Source organism: Citrus sinensis, chromosome 2 (assembly GCF_022201045.2).
Source record: "Citrus sinensis cultivar Valencia sweet orange chromosome 2, DVS_A1.0, whole genome shotgun sequence".
Lineage (NCBI taxonomy): Eukaryota > Viridiplantae > Streptophyta > Magnoliopsida > Sapindales > Rutaceae > Citrus > Citrus sinensis.
In genome coordinates, this window is record NC_068557.1 from 2,062,134 (window position 1) to 2,088,985 (window position 26,852).

Here is a 26,852-nt window from a genome sequence, read left to right on the forward strand (position 1 = left end):
CTATTCCTTAATTACACTATCTTGTTTGGTATTGTTTTTCAAATAATGTTTTTGTATTTATTTTGTAATAGAGAAATGATTAATTTTTTGTGGATTTGAAAATGTGTTTGGTAGTTTGCTTTTATAATAGTACTTAAAAATAGAAAAATAAAAATAAGTTTGGTTATTTGTTTGGAAAAATGATAATAATGAAAATGAAAGGGTGTTGAAAAAGAAGTTATATAATAATGAAAGATGATGGGAAAAAAAAACTTTTAAAAGTTGCTATTAAAATAAGAAATATATTTATTCATATAATTTAAAAATAGTGTAGTTAAATTAATTAATAAATATTTAAGTTGGCAGGTACTTCAACCATAAAGAGACAACTTCAGCCATAAACAAACAACACATGAGTGACAGTTTCGATGACTTTTCATAAACAAAAAAATGTAGAACAAATTTTGCAAATTTTATTGTTTTCTATTTTCATGAAGGGAAGACACAGAACGAGAATGATTTGTTGTCAAAGAATCCAAACATTGCTGGAAAACGGTACAACCAGACAAGTTTTCCTTTGTTTTATCTTTGAAAAACAGAAAAGACCAATTTGGAAACAGTACCAAACAGGCTTTTGAATTATGATTTAGGATGGGAGTTTTGTTTGATTTTGACTGAATTATATGATAATTCAATAATATTACCTCTACCTATTTGCATGTGGAAGTATGGCAATAAAATGATTCTTCCAATCAAAATAAGCCATGTGTCAATGGTACAACAAAATTACCAAACAATTTTTTTTAAATTTGATTTTTAGTTTTTAAATTCTGTAGGGATATTTGAACCCAGTAAACTACTCGTTAAACCATTTACTAGATAAACTCACCCTCATATTTTGAAATTTAAAATTTTACTCAACAAACTCACATAAATACTCAATAAACCCTTACTAAATCCAAATTGTATAATAATAATGTATTTATTCACTAAACCCATTAAATTCATTTATGAATCCTTAATGAATATTTCATTGAATTTCTTATATAGTTATTCAAAATCTAGAAAATTCCAGTAGCCCATCAACCACTAAATATAGACTCATGTTGGCAATGCGTAAGAAGAGGATCCATTCACCTCAAAATCAAAATATCACCTCTCAAGTAAGCCAAATGATTGATGTTTAAGAAAAGGACCACAAACCAAACAAATTAAAGAGCAACATCTTTCATTTTCAGCCAAGTACTTTACAAAAACAAAAAAAAAAAAGAAGGTGGAAAGCACTAAAACAACACTAGAGGATATTTTTGTAGTATACTAGTATAAGTGGCCCAAAAAAATAAAAATCATTCTTTAGTTTATTAAGGTTTAACAAAATTACATTGAATGTGAATATGGGTTCAAAAAGCAAAAAAAAAAAATTCTTTTTTATTATATTTTAGTGTCTATAATTATAATTTAATTTATAATTTTTTTTTCTTAACTATCCGATATCCGGCGACCACATCAGGTCCTGGCTACTTCGGATTCGAGTCGGGTGCCAATAAAATCCTCCCAACGAGGGCGACTCCTAAGGGTTTCAAACTAGAGAGCAAACCCACTCGAGCCACCTAAGGGGTTTAACCAGCGCCAGCAGAACCAACACCTCGTTGGTAATTTAGAAATATTTTAATCATTAAAAATTATTTCTAAATGTAGGTTTAATGAGTAATTTAGTGAGTTTAAATAACCATAGGATGGTGAAAGTCAAACTTAATCATTGGTCGTTGAAAAAAATTAAAATTACCAAAATGACCCCACTTCCCTTCCTTATCACTTATTCCTCTGCTTTTTCTCCTCCTAATGATCCTCATCAACAGCAATGGCGCAAAGAAAAGAGAATATAGTGATGTTCCCATTCATGGCACAAGGCCATATAATCCCCTTCCTAGCATTAGCCCGTCGCTTGGAAGAAACAAACAAATACACCATAACTCTTGTTAACACCCCTTTAAACCTTAAGAAGCTCAAATCATCTCTCCCTCAAAATTCCTCTATTCACCTTCTTGAAATTCCTTTCAATAGCGTAGAGCATGACCTCCCTCCATGTACTGAAAACACAGACTCTATTCCGTATCATCTCTTTCCAAAATTCCTTCAAGCATCAGCATCGCTCGAACCCCACTTCAAGAAACTAATCTCTGAACTTGTCAATGAACAAAATGGCCAAAAACCACTTTGTATCATCACTGATACGTTCTTAGGCTGGTGTAAAGAGACAGCACAAGAGTATGGTATTTTTCATGCTATATTCATAGGAGGTGGTGGCTTTGGCTTTGCTTGTTTGTACTCGATGTTGCTAAACCTACCTCACCGCAGCACGGATTCTGATGAATTTCTGTTGCCGGATTTTCCAGAAGCTTCAACACTTCATGTAACACAGATATCTCCTTACTTACGTGCTACCGATGGAAGTGATTCTTTTTCAGTGTTTTATAAGAAGTTGCTTCTTCTATGGAAGGATGCAGATGGAATTTTGGTTAACACGGTTGAGGAACTTGACAAGATTGGACTGATGTATTTCAAGAGAAAATTTGGCCGGCCGGTTTGGCCAATAGGGCCTGTTCTTTTGTCCACGGAAAGCAGAGCTGGGGCCAGAAAAGAGTACGGAATCTCCACAGAGTTGTGTAAAAAATGGCTTGATACAAAGCCGTACACTTCAGTTCTGTATGTATCATTCGGTTCACAAAACACAATAGCTGCATCACAAATGATGCAATTGGCAATGGCTTTAGAGGCTAGTGGCAAGAATTTCATTTGGGTTGTCAGGCCGCCGATTGGCTTTGACATAAATTCTGAGTTTAAAGCCAACAAATGGCTGCCTCGAGGATTTGAAGAAAGAATCAAATGTTCAGGACAAGGGCTAGTGGTACACAAATGGGCGCCTCAGGTGGAGATTTTATCTCATAGGTCTGTATCTGCATTTTTGAGCCACTGCGGATGGAACTCTGTGCTTGAAGCTTTGAGTCATGGGGTGCCGATAATTGGGTGGCCATTGGCAGCAGAGCAGTTTTATAATTCTAAGCTGTTAGAAGAAGAGATGGGGGTTTGTGTGGAGATAGCAAGAGGGATGAGTTGTGAGGTTTTGAAAGAGGACTTAAGTGCAAAAATTGAGTTAGTGATGAATGAGACTGAGAAAGGAACAGACTTGAGAAACAAAGCTAATGAGGTCAAGGTGATTATTAAGAATGCTGTGAGAAATGAAACAAATTTTAAGGGGTCTTCTGTGAAAGCCATGGATCAATTCTTGAATGCTGCATTGATAATGAGACAGATGGAAAAGGGAGCATCAAAGGATGAGGTTTGATTTTGCGTGGAAGGAAGTCTCCATTGCCATTTCTGTCGATGAAAAATAATGTAATCTTTTAACGAGACAGTTTTGGGAAAATTCTTGAAGTAGTGTTATCTTTTTATTAACTTTCGATCAATAATATGAAATTTGATTTTATATAAATTAATCCCATAACAAAGAGCATCCTCTGTTTTTTGTGACTACATCTATCAGGATTCAGGAATTTTGAGTTTAAAGCTTGTTCCTTCCGAGTGGGATCAGGAATTTATAGAGCACAATTCCTTAGTATTTAATGTTTTCAATAAATGAAAGTATGATTGGGCCGAAAAACCATCACCCACGGTCCTCATCAAGCCCAACCCAGACCATGTCATTTGGGCTGGTTTGATAAGGGAAACTCAATCTATTATAAATTTCATTAGGCTTTGGGTCGGTCATTTTCACAAAATAATTTCTAAAGTGATATATCGATAAATTACTGTTAAAAAAAAAAAAAAAGGTAGAAATCTGCATCTCTTAATTTATCAATGGCACCATCATCGTCAATGAACAAGCTTCTGACCTTGGCTATAACGATATTTATAAGTTTCGGCTAAATCGGATTGCCACCATTAAATTTTTTAGTTATTGGTATCTTAGATTTTTCTAACATCATAATCTGTTAAAATATTGAATCTAAAAAAAAAAAAAATTGAACTAACTGTTTTTTTTAATAGAAATGCATTCTGATTAAAGTATGTTAAAACGTTAATAGAAAGAATAAACATAACATTTCATATGAAATTTTAGTTCAATCACATGCGTAAATTTCTAGTTTGTGAAGCAAAAAGGTTATGAGAGATTTTTCTAAATATGTACATTGAGATCTCCTTCCTACCAATCCTTAATTATTTTTTATTGTTGAATTATGTTGTGTTTTGTGCTCACTTTAAAATAGGATTCAACTTTATACCATTGAACCAATCATGTTAAAATGTTGGATGAAATTGAATTAAAATTATTCATAGCATTAGATGGAGATTGAGATTTTATAAACAAATGTTGGATGGTGATTGGAGAAAAGAGATATTGCAAATGGCGACGCTGATCGGAGAAAACAAAAATACCCTAAAGTATATAAACGCTTGGTTTCGCAATGATATATATTGTCTGATTTATTGAAATTTGTTTTAAAGTATACTCTAATTTACTGGATTGCTTGAAAAAATAAAGTGTAATGTTAATCGCATCTCGTAGATTTGTATGCAAAATAAATTTTAATATAATATTTTAAATTAATTAAAATAACAGTATTTTTCCATTGCAATAATAAATCGTCTTTAATTATTTATGAAGACAAAATTTAGGCTATTTTCAGATTGAAAGCACATATACTCTTTGTCTGCAGGGGAGACTCTCCATTACTGACAAGAGTGATAAGCATTTAGTCTTTAGACTGAGACCATCTAAAACTGGACTCAACAATTCTGCATCGTATGTATATTCCCAAAAGATTTTTAAAATTAGTTTTAAAAACGTGGAAGCTTTGGTTGCCCAATTAATGCACCCACCTCTGCGTTTCCCCTACGTATTAGCCTGCGTAATTTTTAAATTTTCGGTGATTATGGTCTTGATTGGGATTACGTTGCTGTAATTTTTAAGTTATAACTACTGTGAAAAAAAAAGTATAATTATGAAATAAAAATAAATAATATATAATAAATATAATTTTTAAATAATAATTTTATAAAAATTATTAAAGATATATTAATTCATCACGTAAATATAAAATTAAATTAAATTATCTTTTAAGTTATAGTAGTTAGTATTTATTAAATATTTTAATTTTTAAATTTTTAAATTACAGTTATTTAATCTCAATTCTAAATAGAGCCTATATCTATTTAAAACTTGTTCAGATTGCTAACTAGTTATGCTTTATTTAACATAGTAGAATTCGGTAATTCACTTATTATTAATTTTTTGTTTTAGTCTCTAGACCATCTTTCACCGATAAAAACTGTTTTATTACATACCAAAACTGTTAAAATCAAGGACGGAAGCAGCATGGTGCTACCAGGATCAGCTGTCCCCACTTAAGTACTTAGCTTTCTATTTTATGCTTAAGTCTCACCCTGCAATCTTTATTGGTGTGCCCTCTTGATTTCAATGTTCAACCAATTTATCTTTTAAAATTTTTTGAACAGACTCAGTAACTTGAAATTAAAAGCCTAATAGCCTTAATTCCAGTATGTTGCGAAAAAAATTTCAAATAGTATTGATAATAAAACTATTGAGCAGCATTATCAATTCATGAAAATAAGTCATCAACAATTTATGAGTGAAAGATATAACTTTATATTTATTATTATTTTTTAAAAAAAAATTACCCCCTATAGAGTAAATTTCTAGCTTCATCCATCGTTAAAGTAACTCATGTTATTTCAATGAACGCCAAAGACACATAGGTATAACTAATTATTTTAAATTTTTTTTATTAAAACTTAGCAGTTTGAGGAATTTTTATTAAATATGAAATAAGAAATGAAATACCAAATCCGGAGGATTTAATTACATTATTTTTTTCCCAATTGGAAATATGTTGGAAAGAAATACCTTTAAAATCTGCCATTAAAATAAGAAATATGTTTATTAATATAATTTAAAAAATAATGTAATTAACTTGACTAATAAATGTTTGTTTTGGTTGGTCATTTAACCATAAAGTGGCAACATGCAAGCAACAGAGTTGATGACTTTCTGTGCAGTTTGGAGCCCATTCTAGACACAAAAAATATAGAACAAACTTCATTGCTTTCTACTTCTATGAAGGGGAATAAAAAAATGAGGATGATTTGATGTCAAAAATCAAAATGATCCAAGCAATGCCGCAATACGGTGCCGCCAAACAAACCTTTCATTGTTTTACTCTTAAAAAACAGAAAACAACAATTTGGAAACAGTACCAAGCAGCCTACTAAAAAGTTAGTGAATTATGATTTAGGATTGGGGTTTTGTTTGATGTTGAATGAATTATATGATAACAATGATGATAAAGTCAAAAACAGTTTTGTATAATTTAATATGTAATAATTAATGTGACACGAAAAAAGTAACTAAAAAGTAATGATAGTTTTTTTTTTAATTATGTGAGACCATAATAATTTTATATAATCAATCATCAAAATTAACAATATATGTCAAGGCTCTAGCAGAATTATCAAAATGCTCAGTTTTTTTTAAATTTAATTTTCAGTTTTTAAATTTAGAAAGTCGAAAGTTGTCTTTCAAAAGAATTAAAATTACCAAAATGACCCCACTCCCCTTCTTAACCACCTAATCCTCCGCAATTTCTCCTCATCCTCTCATCAATAGCAATGGCACAAAGAAAAGAAAACATAGTGATGTTCCCATTCATGGCACAAGGCCATATAATCCCTTTCCTAGCGTTAGCCCTTCAGTTGGAAAAAACAAACAAATACACCATAACTCTGTTGGTGAATTATGAGAATATGGAGGCAAAGAACAATGAAATTTCTTAGGATTTGAGACGTGTTTACACACTTTCCTTTAAGGTTTTATTTGCCCTCACCAATCTTGGTTTGCTATAGAGTTTTAATGGCAAATTACCCCCAAGATATATCAAATCCTGAATACAATCTTTAGCAAATAAGATTGTATTTCCAGAACAAGCATGAAATCTTCAAAATCTGATTTCTAATCTTATTGTATGTCTTTCTTTTTATGAATAAGATGTTTATTTGAAAGAATACAACCATTAGAAAATGGTACTTCTTCGAAAAAAACTCTTTTGGTTTTAAAATGCATCGATTTACAATTGAAATCTTTTCAATCTTGCTAACCGTTTTCCAATTGACAACTTTCTGGAAATAAACGGTTAGCTGTTTTCTCAATAAACGGTGAGCCGTTTATTCTAGGACATAAAACATGCTCTCTGGACTTAAACGGTAAGCCGTTTTCACCATAAACGGTGAGCCGTTTATTCCAGAACAAAAAACATGCTCTCTGGACTTAAACGGTTAGCCGTTTTCTCAATAAACGGCAACCCGTTTTCGTCCAGAATATCAAACCAAACAAACTTGAAAGATGTTACAATCTCTCTTACAATCCCTACTAGATTGTAATATTTTTCAGATTTATTAATGATAAACTTATACATACAAAAGGTATCTTTCGATTTTAACCTTTAATTAGTGAGTGTATTTCAAAGCATTTACAAGACAATAGTGTGCTAAGCATTAAACTTTGTCTCTTAAGTAAATACCGGAGATACATCACATATAAGCTATCCCAGATTTCAAAGTTGTGTTCCAATAGTTAGCACTATTCCGGCCTTGTGCTCTATCTTGGATTCATGAACATTTACAAGATTAAACCATGACCTTGTTAGAAACGGCACCATTTCTTATGTTCACTTAGGTGAAGTTTCAAATCATGTCTTTAGCTACTAAAAGACTTGAACTTCATTAAGAGTAAATACTCAACCTCAACCTCGTAGCTATTTGCACCGAATATCTCGAATGGGATTATTTATTACTCGGTGTCAAACCAGTCACATAACAACAACTTGTTATTACCCATTTAACTATGGAGTAGCGGTATAACTACTACATAGTTGGGTTACCGTCGTTGGTGACTTTATTATATAAAGGTTTCAATCCCATTCCATAAGATGTATCCTTAACTAAGTCTCTTGAAAGACCTTTTGTTAAAGGATCTGCTAGGTTCTTATTAGTCCTAACATAAACAATATTAATAACACCATCTGCTATTAATTGTTTCACATATTCATGTCTTAAGCTAATATGTCTAGACTTTCCATTATACACTTTATTATAAGCTCTAGACAATGTAGCTTCACTGTCGCAGTACAAAGAAATAGATGGCATCGGTTGTGGCCACAACATTATATCAAACAACAAATTTCTCAGCCATTCTGCTTCTTTGCCTGCAGATGCAAGTGCTATAAACTCACTTTCCATTGTTGAATGAGTTATGCACGTTTGTTTCTTTGAAGCCCAAGAAACCGCTCCTCCAGCAATTGTAAAAATCCAACCAGAAGTGGATTTATTGTCTCTTGTATTGGTTACCCAACTAGCATCTGAATATCCTTCCAGTACTTCAGGATAATCATTATAAAACAAACCCAAATTAACGGTCCTTTTAAGATAACCAAGTATCCTATCAATTGCTTTCCAGTGTTCAACACTAGGGTTACTCGTGAATCTTGACATTTTGCAAACTGCAAATGCTATATCAGGCCTCGTACAATGCATAGCATACATCAAGCTACCAATTGCACTAGCATATTCTAGTTGAGCTACTATTCGGCCTGAATTCTCTAGTAATTTAATACTAGAATCATATGGGGTATTAGCTTCTTTAAGTTTCAAATAATTGAATTTAAGAAGCACTTTCTCTATATAATGAGATTGACACAACGAGTAACCCCCACTATGTTTATTCACTTTGATACCTAAGATAGTATCTACTTCACCAAGATCTTTCATCTTAAATTGTGAAGTTAAATACTTCTTTGTATCATCTACTCCTTGCATATTTGTTCCAAAGATAAGCAAGTCATCAACATACAAGCATATAATCACACCAAAATCATTCGTATATTTAAAATATACACATTTATCAGCATTATTATGCTTAAAACCATGTGATAAAATTACCGAATCAAACTTCTCATGCCATTGTTTTGGTGCTTGCTTTAAGCCATAAAGAGATTTGATTAACTTGCATACCTTTTTTTCATTTCCAGGCAAAACAAATCCCTCAGGTTATTCCATATAGATTTCTTCATCAAGATCACCATTAAAAAAAGTTGTTTTAACATCCATTTGATGCACATATAAATTGTTCAATGAAGCAATTGCAAATAGCACTCTTATAGAAGTTAACCTAGCTACCGGAGCATATGTATCGAAATAGTCAATACCATTTCTTTGCTTAAACCCTTTGGCTACTAATCTAGCCTTAAAAGTTTGCAAAGAACCATCATTATTGTACTTTCTTCTAAATACCCATTTGCTGCTAATTGGTTGAGATCCTGGAGGAAGATCAACCAAGACCCATGTTTGATTCGACATTATCGAATCCATTTCATCATTTACCGCCTCTCTCCAAAAAGAAGCGTCTCTAGAAGACATAGCCTCGCTAAATGTCTTTGGATCTTTTTCAATATTTAACAACAATGGTACTTTGTTAAGTACATTCTTTCTATCCCCTTCAACCAAGAAGAGTAGTGCTTGTGATGAAATAAAATCCGGAGCTAAACTTTTTTCTTTCTTTCTTTTCACGTTGACTCCTCCTTAGTTCGAAAGATGTCGTAGACTCTTTCCTTTTATTATTGTTAGTGGAGGTAATAGGAGTATTAACACATGGTTGATCAATAATTGATTCTGATTCAATATTAGAATCATGTTGAAATTTATTCTCAATAAATTCAACATCTCTAGATTCCACAATCACATTAGAATCTAAATCTAACAACCTATAAGCCTTGGAATTTTCAGCATATCCTACGAAAACACTTTTTATACCTCTAGCACTCAACTTTGATGACTTAGGGTCATGTATTTTATAAAAGGCTAAACAACCCTAGACCCTTAAATACATCAAGTTTGGTTTTCTTCCTTTCCAAATTTCATAAGGAGATATATGTGTTTTCAAAGATGTAATTCTGTTATGAATATGACATGCAGTGAGTAATGCTTCCCCCCACAAATTATTTGGTAGTTTTGCATTAAGGATCATGGAATTTATCATATCCGTGAAGATCCTATTCTTCTTTTCAGCCAAACCATTTTGTTGAGGAGTAAATGGAGCTGATCTTTGGTGAATAATTCCAACTTCCTCACAATAATTATTAAATTCAATTGAGAAATATTCACCACCTCTATCACTACGAACCATTTTGATTTTCTTATCTTTTTGGTTCTCAACTTCAGCTTTGAAAATTTTAAATTTATCAAAAGCTTCACTTTTTGTTCTAAGTAAATACACATAAGTGTATCTAGAACAATCATCAATAAAAGTGATGAAGTATCTCTTACCTCCTCTTGTTAAAATGCCATTATACTCACAAATATCAGTATGTATCAAATCCAATATTTGAGTATTTCGTTCAGCTTTAGGAAAAGGTTTCTTAGTTATTTTAGCTTGGATGCAGATTTCACACTTATGACCTTTAACATCATTGCAATTAATCAAACCATGCTTAGACATGTATTTCAAAGATCTAAAGTTTAAATGTGCTAATCTAGCATGCCAAACATCACAAGACTCAACAATATAAGCTAAGTTGATATTATTATTATTAATGCTGAGTTTGTACATTCCATCACAAGAATACCCTTTCCCAACAAATAATCCATTCTTTGACACAATACAAGTATTACCCTCAAGCACAATCTTAAGCCCATGCTTACACATACAACTATCAGAAATAAGATTCTTCCTAACGGAAGGTACATGAAAGACATTATACAATGTGACTTTCTTTCCAAAAGTGAAGTTGATCTCAACTACTCCTTTCCCTGCTACTATGGCTGCATTATTGTTCCCCATGAGAACCATTTGTCCTTCCGTTTCTTCTTTGTATGATAAGAAAAATTTCTTATCATTACAAACATGAATTGTTGCACCCGAATCGAGCCACCAATCATAGGACTTAGTTTCAGCCATATTGGTTTCAGTAATCATGCCAATTTGTATTTCAGAAACCATAGCACAAATCTGTTCAGATTTGTTTTCAATAACATTAGCTTTATGGGAATTCACTTCTTCCTTTTTCTTCTTGAATCTGCAATCACTTTGGCGATGGCCTTTCTTACCACAAAAGAAACAATTTCCAGAAAACTTTTGTGTGCTGGACTTCTTGAATTTCTTGTCATTCTTGACTTTAAAATTCTTTGAGAATTTACTAGCTTCAACAACATTAACTTTAGTATAATCATGCTTATCCTTGGATTCACGAGACCTAGTCTCTTCTTCAATTACCAAGTGTTTTTGCAATTCTTCTAAAGTTATGTTCTCTTTACTATGAAGGAGTTTCTTTTTATAATCATTCCAACTTTGAGGCAATTTAGCAATAATAGCCCCAACTTGAAATGATTCAGAAATTTCAACTTTTAACTCTCGAAGCTTAGCAACAATAATTTGTAACTCATGTATTTGATCAAGAATGGATTTTGTGTCTACCATAATAAATTCAAAATATTTAGATACAAGGAATTTGTCAGTACCTTCTTTCTCCGTTTTGTATTTGTATTCAAGAGCATTCTAAATTTCCACCGGAGAAGTCATAGAATTGTAGAGATCATATAATCTGTCAGAAAGCGTATTGAGTATGTGACCCCGGCATATCAATTCATCATCTTCACGACGTTTCCTTGCAGCCTTAACAACTTCGGTATCATCTTCTCTTGGTTCTGGAAATGGTTCCAATTTCGGATCAAGAACATATGCCACTTTAAGAACAGTAAGGAGAAAGAACAATTTTCCCTTCCAACGAGTGAAATTAGTTCCATCAAAACGATCGAGATGGACACTAGGATTCAGAAATGATGTCAAACTCTTCTCAACCTCCATTTGCACAAAAATAAAACCTTAAAGATTGTTGGTGAATTATGAGAATATGGAGGCAAAGAACAATGAAATTTCTTAGGATTTGAGACGTGTTTACACACTTTCCTTTAAGGTTTTATTTGCCCTCACCAATCTTGGTTTGCTATAGAGTTTTAATGGCAAATTACCCCCAAGATATATCAAATCCTGAATACAATCTTTAGCAAATAAGATTGTATTTCCAGAACAAGCATGAAATCTTCAAAATCTGATTTCTAATCTTATTGTATGTCTTTCTTTTTATGAATAAGATGTTTATTTGAAAGAATACAACCATTAGAAAATGGTACTTCTTCGAAAAAAACTCTTTTGGTTTTAAAATGCATCGATTTACAATTGAAATCTTTTCAATCTTGCTAACCGTTTTCCAATTGACAACTTTCTGGAAATAAACGGTTAGCCGTTTTCTCAATAAACGGTGAGCCGTTTATTCTAGGACATAAAACATGCTCTCTGGACTTAAACGGTAAGCCGTTTTCACCATAAACGGTGAGCTGTTTATTCCAGAACAAAAAACATGCTCTCTGGACTTAAACGGTTAGTCGTTTTCTCAATAAACGGCAACCCGTTTTCGTCCAGAATATCAAACCAAACAAATTTGAAAGATGTTACAATCTCTCTTACAAACTCTTGTTAACACCCCTTTAAACCTCAAGAGACTCAAATCATCTCTCCCACAAAATTCCTCCATTCACCTTCTTGAAATTCCTTTCAACAGCATAGAGCATGACCTCCCTCCTTGTACTGAAAACACAGACTCTATTCCACATCATCTCTTTCCAAGATTCCTTCAAGCATCAGCATCGCTCGAACCCCACTTCAAGAAACTAATCTCTGAACTTGTCAATGAACAAAATGGCCAAAAACCACTTTGTATCATCACTGATTCGTTCCTAGGTTGGTGTAAAGAGACAGCACAAGAGTACGGTATTTTTCATGCTATATTCATAGGAGGTGGTGGCTTTGGCTTTGCTTGTTTCTACTCTTTGTGGGTAAACTTGCCTCATCGGAAAACGGATGCCGATAAATTTCTGTTGCCGGATTTTCCTGAAGCTTCAACACTTCATGTAACTCAGATGTCACTTTCCTTACGTGCTGCCGATGGAAGCGATTCTCTTTCAGTGTTGTCTAAGGAGCTGTTTCTTCAATGGAAGGATGCTGACGGAATTTTGGTTAACACGGTCGAAGAACTTGACAAGATTGGACTGATGTATTTCAAGAGAAAATTTGGCCGGCCGGTTTGGCCAATAGGACCTGTTCTTTTGTCCACGGAAAGCAGAGGTGGGGCCGGAAAAGAGTACGGAATCTCTGCAGAGTTGTGTAAAAAATGGCTTGATACAAAGCCGTACAGTTCAGTTCTGTATGTGTCATTTGGTTCGCAAAACACAATAGCCGCATCACAAATGATGCAATTGGCAATGGCTTTAGAGGCCAGTGGCAAGAATTTCATTTGGGTTGTTAGGCCTCCGATTGGCTTTGACATAAATTCTGAGTTTAAAGCCAAAGAGTGGCTGCCTCAAGGATTTGAAGAAAAAATCAAAGGTTCAGGACAAGGGCTAGTGGTACACAAATGGGCGCCTCAGGTGGAGATTTTATCTCATAGGACTATATCTGCATTTTTAAGTCACTGCGGATGGAACTCTGTGCTTGAAGCTTTGAGTCATGGGGTGCCCATAATTGGGTGGCCATTAGCAGGAGAGCAGTTTTATAATTCTAAGCTGTTGGAAGAAGAGATTGGGGTTTGTGTCGAGGTTGCAAGAGGGCTTACGTGTGAGGTTTTGAAGGAGGACTTGAGTGCAAAAATTGAGTTGGCGATGAATGAGACTGAGAAAGGAACAGACTTGAGAAACAAAGCTAAAGAGGTGAAGGTGATTATTAAAAATGCTGTAAGAAACGAAGACAATTTTAAGGGGCCTTCTGTGAAAGCCATGGATCAGTTCTTGAATGCTGCATTGATTATGAGACAGATGGAAAAGGGTGCATCAAAGAATGAGGTCTGATTTGCGTGGAAGGAAGTCTCTGTTGCCATTTCTGTCAATGAAAAATAATGGAATCTTTTGACGAGACAATTATGGGAAATTTCTTCTAGTAACGTTATCTTTGTATTAACTTTCAATCAATCACGTAAAATTTAATTTAATAAAAATTAATCCCATAACTGAAAGAGCCACCTCTGTTTTTGTGGCTGCATCTTTCCAAGAATTTGAGTTCAAAGCTTGTTCGTTCCGAGTGGGATCAAGCATTTATAGAGCTAATTCATTATCTCAATAAATAAAAGTTGGATTGGGCCGGAAAACCAACGCCCACAATCCAAATCAAGCCCAACGCAAACAACGTCATTTGGGCCGGTTTGATTAGAGGAACTCAATCCATTTCAACTTTAGGTTGGGTTTGCGTTGATGATTTTCACAAAATGATTTATCGATAAATTAATGTTAAAGAAAAATAAATGGGGGGAAATCTGCATCCCTTCATTTACCGGTGGAACCTTCATCGTGAATGATCAAGCTTCTGATCGTGGCTATAACGGTATTCATAAGTTTCGGCTAAATCGGATCGCCGCCATTAAAATTTTTTAAGTACTTGTATCTTAGTTTTTACCAATAATGTTAAAATGTTGGAGGAAATTAAATTAAATTATTCCTAGGTGCAGAAGGAGATGGGATTCTATAACTAAATGTTGATGGTGATTAGAGAAAAGAGTTATTGCAAATAGGGACGCTAATCGGAGAAAGCAAAAATACCCTAAACTATAAAAACACTCAGTTTGGCAATGATGTATATGAGTGATGATATATGTACAAACTCTTATACAAACTTATTTTCTATAAACTAATTTAGTATTAACTCATTGGTTGAATAAAAATATAAAATAATAAAAACAAATCATATGAACCAAGAGATATCTAATTCAACCAATTAAATTATGCTACATTGTTTGTATAAAAAAAAATTATACAAGAATTTGTAGTTATATTATTACTTGATGTATATTATTTTATTTATTGAAATTTGTTTTAATGTATATTGTATTCATCTAATTTACTTGCATGCAAAATAAATTGTAATATAATATTTTAAATTAATTAAAATAATAGTAATTTTCCATTACAATAATAAATCGTATTTACCTATGAAGACACAATTTATGCCATTATCATATTAAAAGCACATATATTCTCTGTCTGCAATGAAGACCCCTTCAAAGCTAACATTGGTCATAGGCATTAAATGTCGATTGAGACCCCGTATAAATGGACTTTACAACTCTACATCATGTACATAAGCATGAAGCTACTAAGATCAGATGTTTCAAACTTAATTTAAAAAAAAAAAAGTATTCAGCTTTCTATTTATGCTCAAGTCTTAGCCTATAATCTTTATTAATGTGTCCGCCTGTTTTCACTATTCAACCCATTTATCTTTTAAAATTATTTGAATAACTTGCAATTAAAAGCCTAATAGCCCTAATTCCAGTATGTGGGGAAAGAAATTTTGGAGAGCATTATAATAGAACTATTGAACAACGTTATCAACTCAAAAAAATCCGCCATCGACAATTGTAAATGATGCTAATAGAATACATTTATTATGAACGAAAGATATAACTTTGGTAGTTTGTATTATTTTTTATTTTTTAAATTACCCCGATAGGATAAATTTCTGGCTTCAACCCTTGTTAAAGTAACTCGTGTTATTTCAATGAAAGCCAAAGACAAATATTATAACTAACTATTTTTATTCTTTTTAGTTAAAACTTAGCGGTTTGAGGAAATTTTATCAACTATGAAATATAAAAGGAAATACCAAATCCGGAGAGTTTAAATGAGCATCAGCCCCCAACAAAATTTAAGAAACCTCAAATACGAAACCGTGAATGTACACACCTAAATCGTACACCTGAACTGTTAGATGTTACTATAGCCTTTAAATCAATGGTCCTCAGTTTTTTTTTAATTCTATTCAACTGGCTCTGAATTCTGATGGCGACAAAAAACTTAAGCTTTCATAAGCAATTATGAACAATACTGACTTTTATTTTTGAACACTGATAGTGTGTTTGAATTATATATGATATCACCCCACTCTCCTTCTCCAATGACACAAAGGAAAGAGAACGTGAAAATGTTCCCATTCATGGCACAAGGCCATATAATCCCATTCCCAGCATTAGCCCTTCACTTAGAAAGCACAAATAAATACACCACAACTTTTGTTAACAACCCACTTAAAATGAAGAAACTCAAATAATCTCTCCCTCAATGCTCCTCCGTTCACTTTCTTTGAAATTCCCTTCAATAGCATAGATCACGATCTCCCTCCTTGTACTGAAGACACGGCTTCTCTTCCATTTCATGTCGTTGGAAAACTCCTTGAAGCTACTTTATCCTTTAAACCCCATTTCAAGATACTCATCGTTGATTTTATTGATGAACAAAATGGCCACAAACCGCTTTGTATCATCACAGATATGTTCTTTGGTTGGTGCAAAGAGATAGCACAAGAGTACGGTACTTTCATGCTATATTTATAGCAGGTGGTGGCTTTGGCTTCGCATGTCACTACTCTTTGTAGGTAAACTTGCCTCATCGGAGCACAGATTCCGATGAATTTTTGTTGCCGGATTTTCCTGAAGCTTCAACAATTCAAGTAAACCAGCTGGCATATTATCTAAGAGTTGCTGATGGAAGTGATTCTATTTCAACGGTTCTACAGAAAGTGCTTCCTGAAAGGACTAATGCTGATGGAATTTTGGTTAACACAATAGAGGAACTTGACAAGATTGGACTAGTGTATTTCAAGAGCAAATTTGGCCGACCAGTTTGGCCAATAGGGCCTGTTCTTCGGTCTACAGGAAGCAAAGCTGGAGCCGGCAAAAGAACATGGAATCTCCGCGGAGTTGTGTAAAAATTGGCTCGATACAAAGTCATGCATATCAGTTCTTTATGTATCGTTTGGTTCACAAAACAAAATAGCTGTTTCGCAAAAGATGCAATTGGCAATGGCTTTAGATGCTAGTGGCAAGAATTTCATTTGGATTGTTAGGCCTCCGATTGGCTTTGACATAAATTCTGAGTTTAAAGCCAACGAGTGGCTGCCTCGAGGATTTGAAGAAAGAGTCAAAGGTTAAGGACAAGGGCTAGTGGTACACAAATGGGCACCTCAGGTGGAAATTTTATCTCATAAGTCAATATCTGCATTTTTGAGTCATTGCGGATGGAACTTGATCTGCGCTCGAAGCTTTGTGTCATGGGGTGCCGATAATTGGGTAGCCATTGGCAGCAGAGCAGTTTTATAATTCTAAGTTGCTTGGAGAAGAGGTTGGGGTTTGTGTGGAGGTTGCAAGAAGGATGAATTGTGCCGTTTGAAAGAGCACATAGTGGTAAAAATGGAACTGGTAATGAATAAGACTGAGAAAGGAGAAGCAGTGAGAATGAATGCTTTAAAAGTTAAGGAGATTACTGACAATGCTTTTACAAATGAAGAAAATTGTAAGGGATCTTCTGTGAAAGCCATGGATGGATTCTTGAGTGCAGCATTGATAATGAGGGAGATGAAATAGAGAGGATCAAATAGTGAGGTTTGCTGGATGCATGTTGAGTGCTTCTTGGTTTCTTTTGGCATTTCTATATCTTTTAATGAGACATAGTTTTGGGGAAAAATCACGAGTAATCGTTGTTGTTGTTTTTAATTTTTTAATTTTTAATTTTTGTTTTTTTTTTTTTTTTTGCTGCGTGTTGTGTGTCTTTTAGTAAATCATGAAAATATTCTCACACGTTATACAAAAAAAAAGTGAATAAAAATGAAGCAATGCTTCTGACGCATATTGATTTTATGGTTGCTCTTAGACACTTTTTAAGATTTGCTTTGCTATTTTGGTACATAATAGAAATTTATCAACACTTTAATCTAACAACAGAGGTCCATAGATATTAATGGTGGAGTCACCTCTGTTTTTTCCCGTATTAGCCTGTGTATTTGTGAACAATGTTATATATATACACACACACACATACGCCCTTTGCTACAAAATTTGGCACTAAACTTTTTGGTGACTTAATTTATTAAGAATTTTTTTTTTATTGCATGAGACTATTGTTCAAACTACAACTCATATTACATGAGACTATAACTGATATTAATAAATCACACTATTAATGGGACCAACATACATCAATGCTAATGGAACTCTACCCAAATTTTAACCATCACTAATATTCGAGGGATTTACATCAATGTTAATGGAGCTCTACCCAGATTTTAACCCTCATTAATATTCGAGTGATGTCTACTCCATTCACTCTGGGACCAACTTACATCAATGCTAATGGAGCTCTGCCCAAAGTTTAACCTTCACTAATATTCGAGGGATGTCCACTCTACTCACTCTGGGACCAACTTACATCAATCACTAATATTCGAGGGATATCGACTCCACTCACTTTGGGACTAACTTATATCAATGCTAATGGAGATCTGCCTAAAGCTCTGCCCAGATTTTAACCCTCGCTAAAATTTGAGGGATGTCTGCTCCACTCACTCTGGGACTAATTTACATCAATCACTAATATTCGAGGGATGTCTACTCCACTCTTACATCAATGCTAATGGAGCTCTACCCAGATTTTAACCCTCACTAATATTCGAGGGATGTCTACTCTACTCTTACATCAATGCTAATGGAGCTCTGCCTAGATTTTAACCCTCACTAATATTTGAGGGATGTCTACTCCACTCACTCTCGGGTAACAGAAAAGACTACATTCACTTAATTATACAATATAATTAAGGAAGGAATTACCCTCACATTGCACTTGTAGGGGTTCAAACTGCTACCCACCAACTTGGAGGGCAACAGCCCTAACCACTCGGCTTTGGCTGAGTGGCTATATTTATCAAGAATTTAAATTACTTAAGAGTGGCTATACTTAAAGGTGTTTTTTTTTTTTTGAATTTTCCTTACTGAAAAATAAAAATATAATTAAAACAAAAGAAAAAAAGTCCTAACAAATTCCACAGTAGCCACCGATCAAATGCCCCTCATTTACTTAGAATCAAATTCATCATGCTCTAATTTTGTAAATCTACATACACAAAAAAAAAGGATATAAAGATGCAAATTGGTACTGAAATTTTAGAATATCAAACTTCAATATACAAGACAATATGATTTTTTTTTTTTTGGTACTACAATTAACTAATTAGTTAGTTAAGTAGAAATCTAAGTAGTTATCTTGGAAACAACGTGGCTTTTGCTTACGGGATAGACATCAGCAAGTTTCAACGACTTTAAATCATCGTGAAAATCACAAGGTTTACTTCTAGGCGTATTCTTATTGGCTTTACATTTACATGCAGTGATGAAATAAGTAGGTGTTTTGGTCGGCAGTCTGGGAATTTATTGATAATGTCAACTAGTAACGACGAGTTAGCTTTTGGTGGCTTGAGATGGTGACTATGATAGTGGAAGGTGGCTAGACTTCATGGAATTAGCTTTTGCTCTATTTTCCAATGATAGCAAGATTGGCCCCATTGGCCAAACTGACAAGCCTAGCTTTCTCTTCAAGTACATGAATGCAATCTGATCAAACTCTTCAATGTTATTACACAAAATCCCGTTAGAATTCACCCACGCAGGAAAATTTTCACCTTGAAACAAAGACCAAGAATCTGTCCCATCAGCCTCTAACATATTCAAGGTTAATTGGGATTTATGAATCCTTGAAGCCTCTTCAAAATCTGGTAACATAAACTCATCTGAAGTAACTTTTTTGTGAGGAAGATTTGTCCAAAAGGAATAGTAACAAGCCAAGCCATAGCTACTAGCACCACTAAAAATTGCATGAAACACATTAAACATCCGTATAAATGTAACAATTTGAAAAGATTTGTCCAAAAGGAATAGTAACAAGCCAAGCCATAGCTCACTCTTATCTCCATGTTTGTCTGTCCTACGTTATAAGGTGCGATTGTCTTTTTGTTGAGATTTTTTCTTTGGAAAAAATCTAAGGTGCTTCAGGTGCATTATTATGTTTCTGTTTATTTCTTGTTATGTATATATAATCGATTAGTTATGAAAACATCCGTATAAATGTAACAAACGATGAAAGAGAGTACTCTGAACTCATATTTTGAACTCATATTTTTATATTAATAATATGTTCCATAGGCATTCTTTATTTATTTTTTATTTTTAAGATGAGGAGAATTAAAATATAAATTTTAACCTCAATTTTTTTCCTTAAAAATTAAACTTGAGTGATCAACCAAATAAAGATTCTAAAAATTGAATTTGGCTGACTCATGGGACTTCCATTAAAGTCATTTGTTGATGAAGAGGACTAGCCAATTTTTGAGCTAACGTTTGACGATGATTGTAATCCTGATTTTAGATTAAGGAATAAAATATGCAATTTATGTGTTGAGTTTTTCGGAATAAACTTATTGTAGCTTTTGTGGAGATTACGAAATTGTTAACATGGAAGAGTTAAAGATATGTCATGTCCATTTAGACAAAATTACATAATTGGTCAAGAGTGTGGATGAGTGGTTTTCAATCGATTTTATTTAGCTAGCCATCCGAATCTAAATCTTAAGAAAAGTAAGGGACTGAAAATTAATTTAAACTTTATTCATCCCTTATCATTTAAAAAATATAATAAAATAAATTATTTTCATTTCTTCATGACGATGAGTCGACGATGTTAAGGAACGTGTCCATGACCAAATGGCGGACCCAATTCTTCACCAACTAATTTCTAGAGAGAAGGAAATTAAGAGTCCATAATTGGAACTCAAATTGGCCATACATCCTGGTAAAATTATTCTTATTGTATTTAACTATTTAGTCTAAACTTGACAATTATTAGAGAACGCAACGTTATCTTTAAACATACCATTAATCAGTCCCCATAACATACTTCAAACCTCATTATTATTTGATCAATCCTCCTCCTTCTGTGCCTTCTTCATCATCAACGCAGCATCCAAGAATTGTTCCATGGCTTTTACAGAAGACCCCTTAAACTTTTCTTCATTTCTAACAGCATTCTTAATAATCATCTCAACCTCAGAAGCTTTCTTTCTCAAGTCCATTCCTTTCTCAGTCTCATTCATCACCAACTCAAACTTTGCACTTAAGTTCTCTTTCGAAACCTCACAATTCATCCCTCTAGCAACCTCCACACAAACCCCAATCACTTCTTCAAGCAACTTAGAATTATAAAACTGCTCTGCTGCCAACGGCCACCCAATTATCGGCACCCCATGACTCAAAGCTTCAAGCACTGAGTTCCATCCGCAATGACTCAAAAATGCAGATATTGACTTGTGAGACAAAATCTCCACTTGAGGTGCCCATTTTTGGACCACTAGCCCTTGTCCTGAATCTTTGATTCTTTCTTCAAATCCTTCAGGCAGCCACTCATTGGCTCTAAATTCAGAGTTCAAGTCAAAACCAAGTGGTGGCTTAACAACCCAAATGAAGTTCTTGCCACAAGCCTCTAAAGCCATTGCCAATTGCATCATTTGTGATGCAGCTATTGTGTTTTGTGAACCAAACGAGACATAAATAACTGAATTGCATGGCTTGGTATCAAGCCAATTTTTACACGACTCTGTGGAGATTCCGTACTCTTTTCCTGCCCCAGCTCTGCTCCCGGTTGACAAAAGCAGGGGCCCAACTGGCCAGACGGGTCGGCCAAGCTTTCTACTGAAATATATTAGAGGGAAAAGGACATTCAACCCCCCAACGTTCAGGAAAATGGATAAAAAACCCCTGAACGTTTTAAAAAGGACTTATAACCCCCTTTCCGTTAACAAACACCGTTTGTTTTAATAGTAAATTTATTTTTAATTTTTAATTAACATTATACCCTTATAATAAAAAAATTAATATATTAATTTGAGATATATCATAATTAATAATTTTTTAAAAGCTTAAAGTTGAGATACACTTATTTTTTTGCCTAAATTATTTACTATAAATTATACCTTTCTAACAATAATAATATGGTTTTGATTCCTCAAAGAAAAAAGGTTTAATCAAATTTTGTTTTATTAGTAATAATCACATATGAAAGGTTTGATCATTAGAAAGGTATACTTTATAGCAAATAATTTGGATAAAAATGTAATTGTATCTCAATTTTTAGTTTTAAAAAATATTAATTGTGACATGTCTCAAATCAATATATTAATTTATATTTATTATAAGGGTATAAAGTAATTAAAAATAAAAAATAAATTTACTGTTAAAACAAACGGTGTTTATTAACGAAAAAGGGGTTATAAGTCATTTTGGAAACATTGAGGGGTTTTTTGTCCCTTTTCCTAAACGTTGGGGGGTTGAATGTCCTTTTCCCTATATTAGACCAATCTTGTCAAGCTCCTCTACTGTGTTAAACAAGATTCCATCAGCATTCATCCACTGAGGAAGCACTTTCTGAAAAAATACTGAAAGTGAATCACTACCATCAGCAAGTCTTAAAAACTTTGTCATCTGAGTTACATGAATTCTTGAAGCTTCAGGAAAATCCGGCAATAGAAATTCATCGGAATCCCGATGGGGTAGGTTTAGCCACAAAGAGTAGAAACAAGCAAAGCCAAAACTACCACCTCCTACAAATAGAGCATTAAAAATACCATATTCTTGTGCTATCTCTGCACTCCATGCAAAGAACATATCTGCAATGATGCAAACCGGTTTATGGCCATTTTGTTCATCAAAAAGACCATTGATGAGTTTCCTGAAATGGGGTTTAAATGATAAAGTGGATTCAAAGAAATTTGGAAAGAGATGAAAAGGAAGAGAATCAGTGTTTTCAGTACAAGGAGGGAGGTCATGAGCTATGCCATCGAAGGGAATTTCACGAAGGTGAATGGAGGAGTTTTGAGGGAGAGACGATTTGAGTTTCTTGAGGTTTGAAGGGGTGTTAACAAAAGTTATAGTGTATCTGTTTGTATTCTCCAGGTGAAGGGCTAATGCAAGGAATGGGATTATATGGCCTTGTGCCATGAGCGGGAACATCACTATGTTCTCTTTTCTTTGTGCCATTCTTGTTAATAGGAAAAAAGAGCAGTGAGTACAGGATGAGGTAAAGAAGATGCGTGGGGTGTGTGATACACATACACACGGCTTTTATAACAGTTAGAAGAATTTAGCGTACGTTAAGAATTAATCTTAAGCTAATACTATTGGTTCAAACAGGTACATATAATAAAGAGAAAATTAAAAAGAAAATTAATAATAATAATAATGCTGCAGACAGGAACTCTGTGAAACTTTCCTAAGCGACGTGTCAAAAATTTGACCGCATTACTCCACCCATCGACCCCAACCAATCCAAGGTTAGTGTGAGGGGAATTCGAACTTTTAATCTCTTTGAATTCAATTAAACAACTGAGTCCTCAGAATTTTCTCAAAATTATTTACTCAGCCCGCCGAGCAATAAATTATACGTTGTCCTCTTGACCTCTTCGATAATGATGGTATACAAATTGATTTGCTGAACTCGGTTTGTTTTATCTCTCTATTTCTATTCTTATGTCAGCTAACAAACAGGGATGGTGCTGCCGATTCCATTAAAGGGCCAACTGCAGGACACCTCACTCGTACTATTTTCCAACCCACTCACTCACACTTTTTCAGATGGAAAACAGGGATGATTAAATTGTTCAATAATACTTCATAGACCTCTTAACTTTCCTCCAGAAAAATTTAAGAATCATACCCACTCCCCTTATCTACCACTTATATACTACAACAAATAATAGTATTACCGGCGAGATATTTCCGAGAGTTTTATTTACTTTTGGTACTAAATATTTTTTTTTGCAAAGGTGAAAAAGAACTATCAAAAAAACATTAAAAAACTATTAGCTTTTTCAAGAGCAAATTGCTATCGGTAATAAATAATACACCAGTCGGAAGTACAACTATACAAGGGCATAATTAATGATAAATCTTCTCAAGTTCGACCTAATGTCAGTGATCTGTTAAAAATAAATGAGTGGCTAATTAAATTATGCACTGGCTCTGCTAATTAATAAAGAATCATAAGTAAATAACTAATCACCTGGCCAGTTGGTCCCCTCTTTATTCTTAATCTAGAAACATCGACTCCACTGAACTTCATGTTACTAACAAATAATTGGCCTTGTTGATCGTCTCCATACGCCCCGATCAGCCCACAAGGAACCCCAAAGCCTACGCTAAGCCCTCGAATAGTATTGGTGACACTACCTCCAGCTATTGTCTTTATAGGAGAGGCTCATCCAGAATGTGGGTTTTCACTTCACTCAATATATGCTCAAGCTCTTCAATTGCAACCTACACAACATTTTTAATTTCGATTTTTTTTCTAGCCACAAAGAATTGCTTATGAAAAAAAATAATAATTAATATATATATATATATATATAAATAGAAAAAAGAAATCAAGTAGAATGAAATTGTTAAAAATAAATGAGTAGCACATGTTGCAGCTGCTGGAGAATTTAATAACAATGTTCCTTATCTGAGAGTGCACAATGTGGCTGAAATTAAGGTAACTAATGTTGATGCGAGATTCCGGTTCTCCTCGTTCTACGATCAGGATCTCTGCTCGATCAACTTCGTCACTACCAGGAGGTCTCCTCGCCAGGCTTCTTCTCCGGAAGTCCCTGCGTACACAGATAAGTCAGAGTACGCCGGTTGTTTTCCCGGCGCAAACCCTCCGACGCTCAAGTCAGATATGAAGGTTCGGGAAAAGCTTGCCACAGGTCTTATGGCGTTTCTTGTGGTTTTCTCCCCTTTTCTCAAGAATGCCAACCCTTTTACCTTCGTTGGCTACCTTTTTATAGGCTTCCTCTGAATCTCAGTCCTCCGCTCTTTTCGAGACGGTATGGGACTTCAACTGCTGCGTTATGGGCAAAACATGGGATCTAGCGTGTTATGCCACGGTTCAGGGGAAAGCGTGGCTGCCACGGCTCTGTGAGACCTTGCGTGTTACGCCACGGTTCGGGGGAAAGTGTGGCTGTCATGGCTCTGTGAGATCTTGCGTGTTACGTCGCGGTTCTGGGGAAAGCGTGGCTGTTGTGCCTAGATTCTCGTGCTGGAGAGCACGTCTTGCCAACTGCCGTCGACCGGGTCTCCTCGCCTCTCGATCTCTAGCCGGAATGGCCTCATGCCTTTTATAGGAATTGGCCTCGCGGACGACAACATCGTGGACGAGCAGGATGTTTCTGATCCTGTTCTTCCACGCGCTAGGCTTTAACGGAACACATCGGTTCGCAGAACTCCGCCATCAGATGTCTGCTCGTCATTCCTGGTCCCTTCGACGCATTTGTCCCAAACAGTATCCCTCCCAAACAACTAACATATTATTTTCTGTTTGGATTCTAATTACTGAATATTATTTGAGTCTACGTTCAAAACCATGCATGCTGAGTGTTGGATAATCAGGAAAATAATACTACTATGTTTCAATTTTTTATTTTTTTTTGGGTTAATTTATATGCATATATAATTTGACAGCTGATGAGTTTTCAGTTGAGCTAGCTGAAGGGCTTGCTTTTGTTGCTGCTCGTGATGATGAATCCAAACTCTTTATGGTAGTTTTACTCTCTTTCAAGGTTTGTGAACAATTTATACTTGGCGATGATTGATTCTTCAAGTAGCAATTATTTCATACTCCTTGTTTGGCATTCTTCATTGTATTATAGTTTATGGAGAAAGAAGTGAAGAGGTTGAAAAGAATAGTGAAGCTTGCACTTGGAAACTCAAGTGCACAAGAATCACCTCTTACGTTACAGATTGCTAATTTTCATTTACTTTCAAGCTTTTTAAAAATTTTTTTTTTCACTTTCTAATCCATAGAAACTAACCATAACAGGGTTTTGTAACTGATAGACCAGATTACCGCAAGCACATAAATCCTCTAATGGCAGTGTTGCATTTTTCGGCCTCTCTAAATTTATAGGTTAGCAATACTTGCTAAATTTAGAATCCAACTCCTGCTGTTGACTTCAAATATTAGCATATTTTCTTATTGATACAAAATATTGCTCTAATGATTATTATCCATTCCAGTCTCATATTTTGTCAGGCTTCTTAAGCATATCTTGGATATAATACTTATGCTTAATTCTATACAAACTGATTGTCGAAATAACATACTATTATACTAGTTACTGATTTGATAATTTACTGATTAATATTTCTTCGTTGATCTAGGATATTATTTGGTATACTAATGATGATGTGGGGATGGAGCAGATTCATATTTCTTGATTCATATAGGATATTATTTGGTCGAATGAAGATGATGATGGGAATGAAGAAGATGAGGTAGAGGCAAACGTAGGTCTCAGAGACTAAAGAACATGTGTTGGAGGATGCTTGAAATAATTCATGCTATGAAATCATTTTGCGTATACATTTGAGATTTTTTTTAAAAAATATACTATTAAAATTGATTATGTTGTACTGTTGATTGGTGAATGCAATTTCTATAAATTTTTGAAATTAATGAAGCTATATTTAATGTATTTTGCGTGTTGCTATTGCTATTTTGTTGATTATGTTGCATTGGTAATACAGATACTTAAAAAGAATAAAAGTAAAAAGCGTAATAAATAATAATATTAAATAAATTAAATGGGTCACTAAATAAAAAAGAAGAAGCATATTTCCAGCGTGTTTCTTGCATTTTCGAGGGTAAATTATGGTTGGAATAGTAATCATTTGTGTTCTCCAGCCTCATTTCCAAGGGAAGTTAATGCGATCTCGAAGGGCAAATGCAATTGGAAATATGTAATTTTTGGTTTTATAGAATCATTTTCGAGGGCATTTGATGTCATTTCTGACGGCACGGCTATTGAAAATAATTTTTTTCTCTAACGACCCATTGAAAGTTGTACTTTT

General features: G+C 34.2%; 3 protein-coding genes and 1 pseudogene across 3 annotated transcripts; 3 read left to right on the plus strand and 1 right to left on the minus strand.

Moving 5' to 3' along the window:
* The first annotated feature begins 1,807 nt into the window (after positions 1 to 1,807).
* Positions 1,808 to 3,472, plus strand: LOC107175356 (UDP-glycosyltransferase 92A1-like). Its single transcript, XM_015526767.2, has one exon. It carries the CDS (start codon positions 1,841 to 1,843, stop codon positions 3,323 to 3,325), a length of 1,485 nt encoding a protein of 494 aa, XP_015382253.2. The 5' UTR covers positions 1,808 to 1,840; the 3' UTR covers positions 3,326 to 3,472.
* An 8,760-nt stretch (positions 3,473 to 12,232) lies between these two features.
* On the plus strand, positions 12,233 to 14,057 carry LOC127900391 (UDP-glycosyltransferase 92A1-like). The gene has a single exon (XM_052435338.1). It carries the CDS (start codon positions 12,553 to 12,555, stop codon positions 13,945 to 13,947), a length of 1,395 nt encoding a protein of 464 aa, XP_052291298.1. The 5' UTR covers positions 12,233 to 12,552; the 3' UTR covers positions 13,948 to 14,057.
* A 1,988-nt stretch (positions 14,058 to 16,045) lies between these two features.
* LOC102628506 (UDP-glycosyltransferase 92A1-like) lies at positions 16,046 to 17,863 on the plus strand (annotated as a pseudogene).
* Positions 17,864 to 20,851: 2,988 nt separating this feature from the next.
* On the minus strand, positions 20,852 to 23,022 carry LOC102628810 (UDP-glycosyltransferase 92A1-like). The gene is made up of 2 exons (XM_006493609.4): positions 22,321 to 23,022; positions 20,852 to 21,674 (listed from the first exon to the last, which is right to left on the minus strand). The coding sequence occupies exons 1-2, from the start codon at positions 23,001 to 23,003 to the stop codon at positions 20,891 to 20,893; spliced, it is 1,467 nt and encodes a 488-aa protein (XP_006493672.1). The 5' UTR covers positions 23,004 to 23,022; the 3' UTR covers positions 20,852 to 20,890.
* Between the last annotated feature and the right edge of the window lie 3,830 nt (positions 23,023 to 26,852).

What these genes read in the sequence shown, in the direction of transcription:
- LOC107175356 (XM_015526767.2), top strand. Translation starts at nt 1,841, where the DNA reads ATGGCGCAAAGAAAAGAGAATATAGTGATGTTCCCATTCATGGCACAA.
- LOC127900391 (XM_052435338.1), top strand. Translation starts at nt 12,553, where the DNA reads ATGTTACAATCTCTCTTACAAACTCTTGTTAACACCCCTTTAAACCTC.
- LOC102628810 (XM_006493609.4), bottom strand. Translation starts at nt 23,003, where the DNA reads ATGGCACAAAGAAAAGAGAACATAGTGATGTTCCCGCTCATGGCACAA. An exon ending in GAGGAGCTTGACAAGATTGG is followed by an intron (nt 21,675 to 22,320) that starts TCTAATATAGGG and finishes TGTCCTTTTCCC; the next exon opens with TCTAATATATTTCAGTAGAA.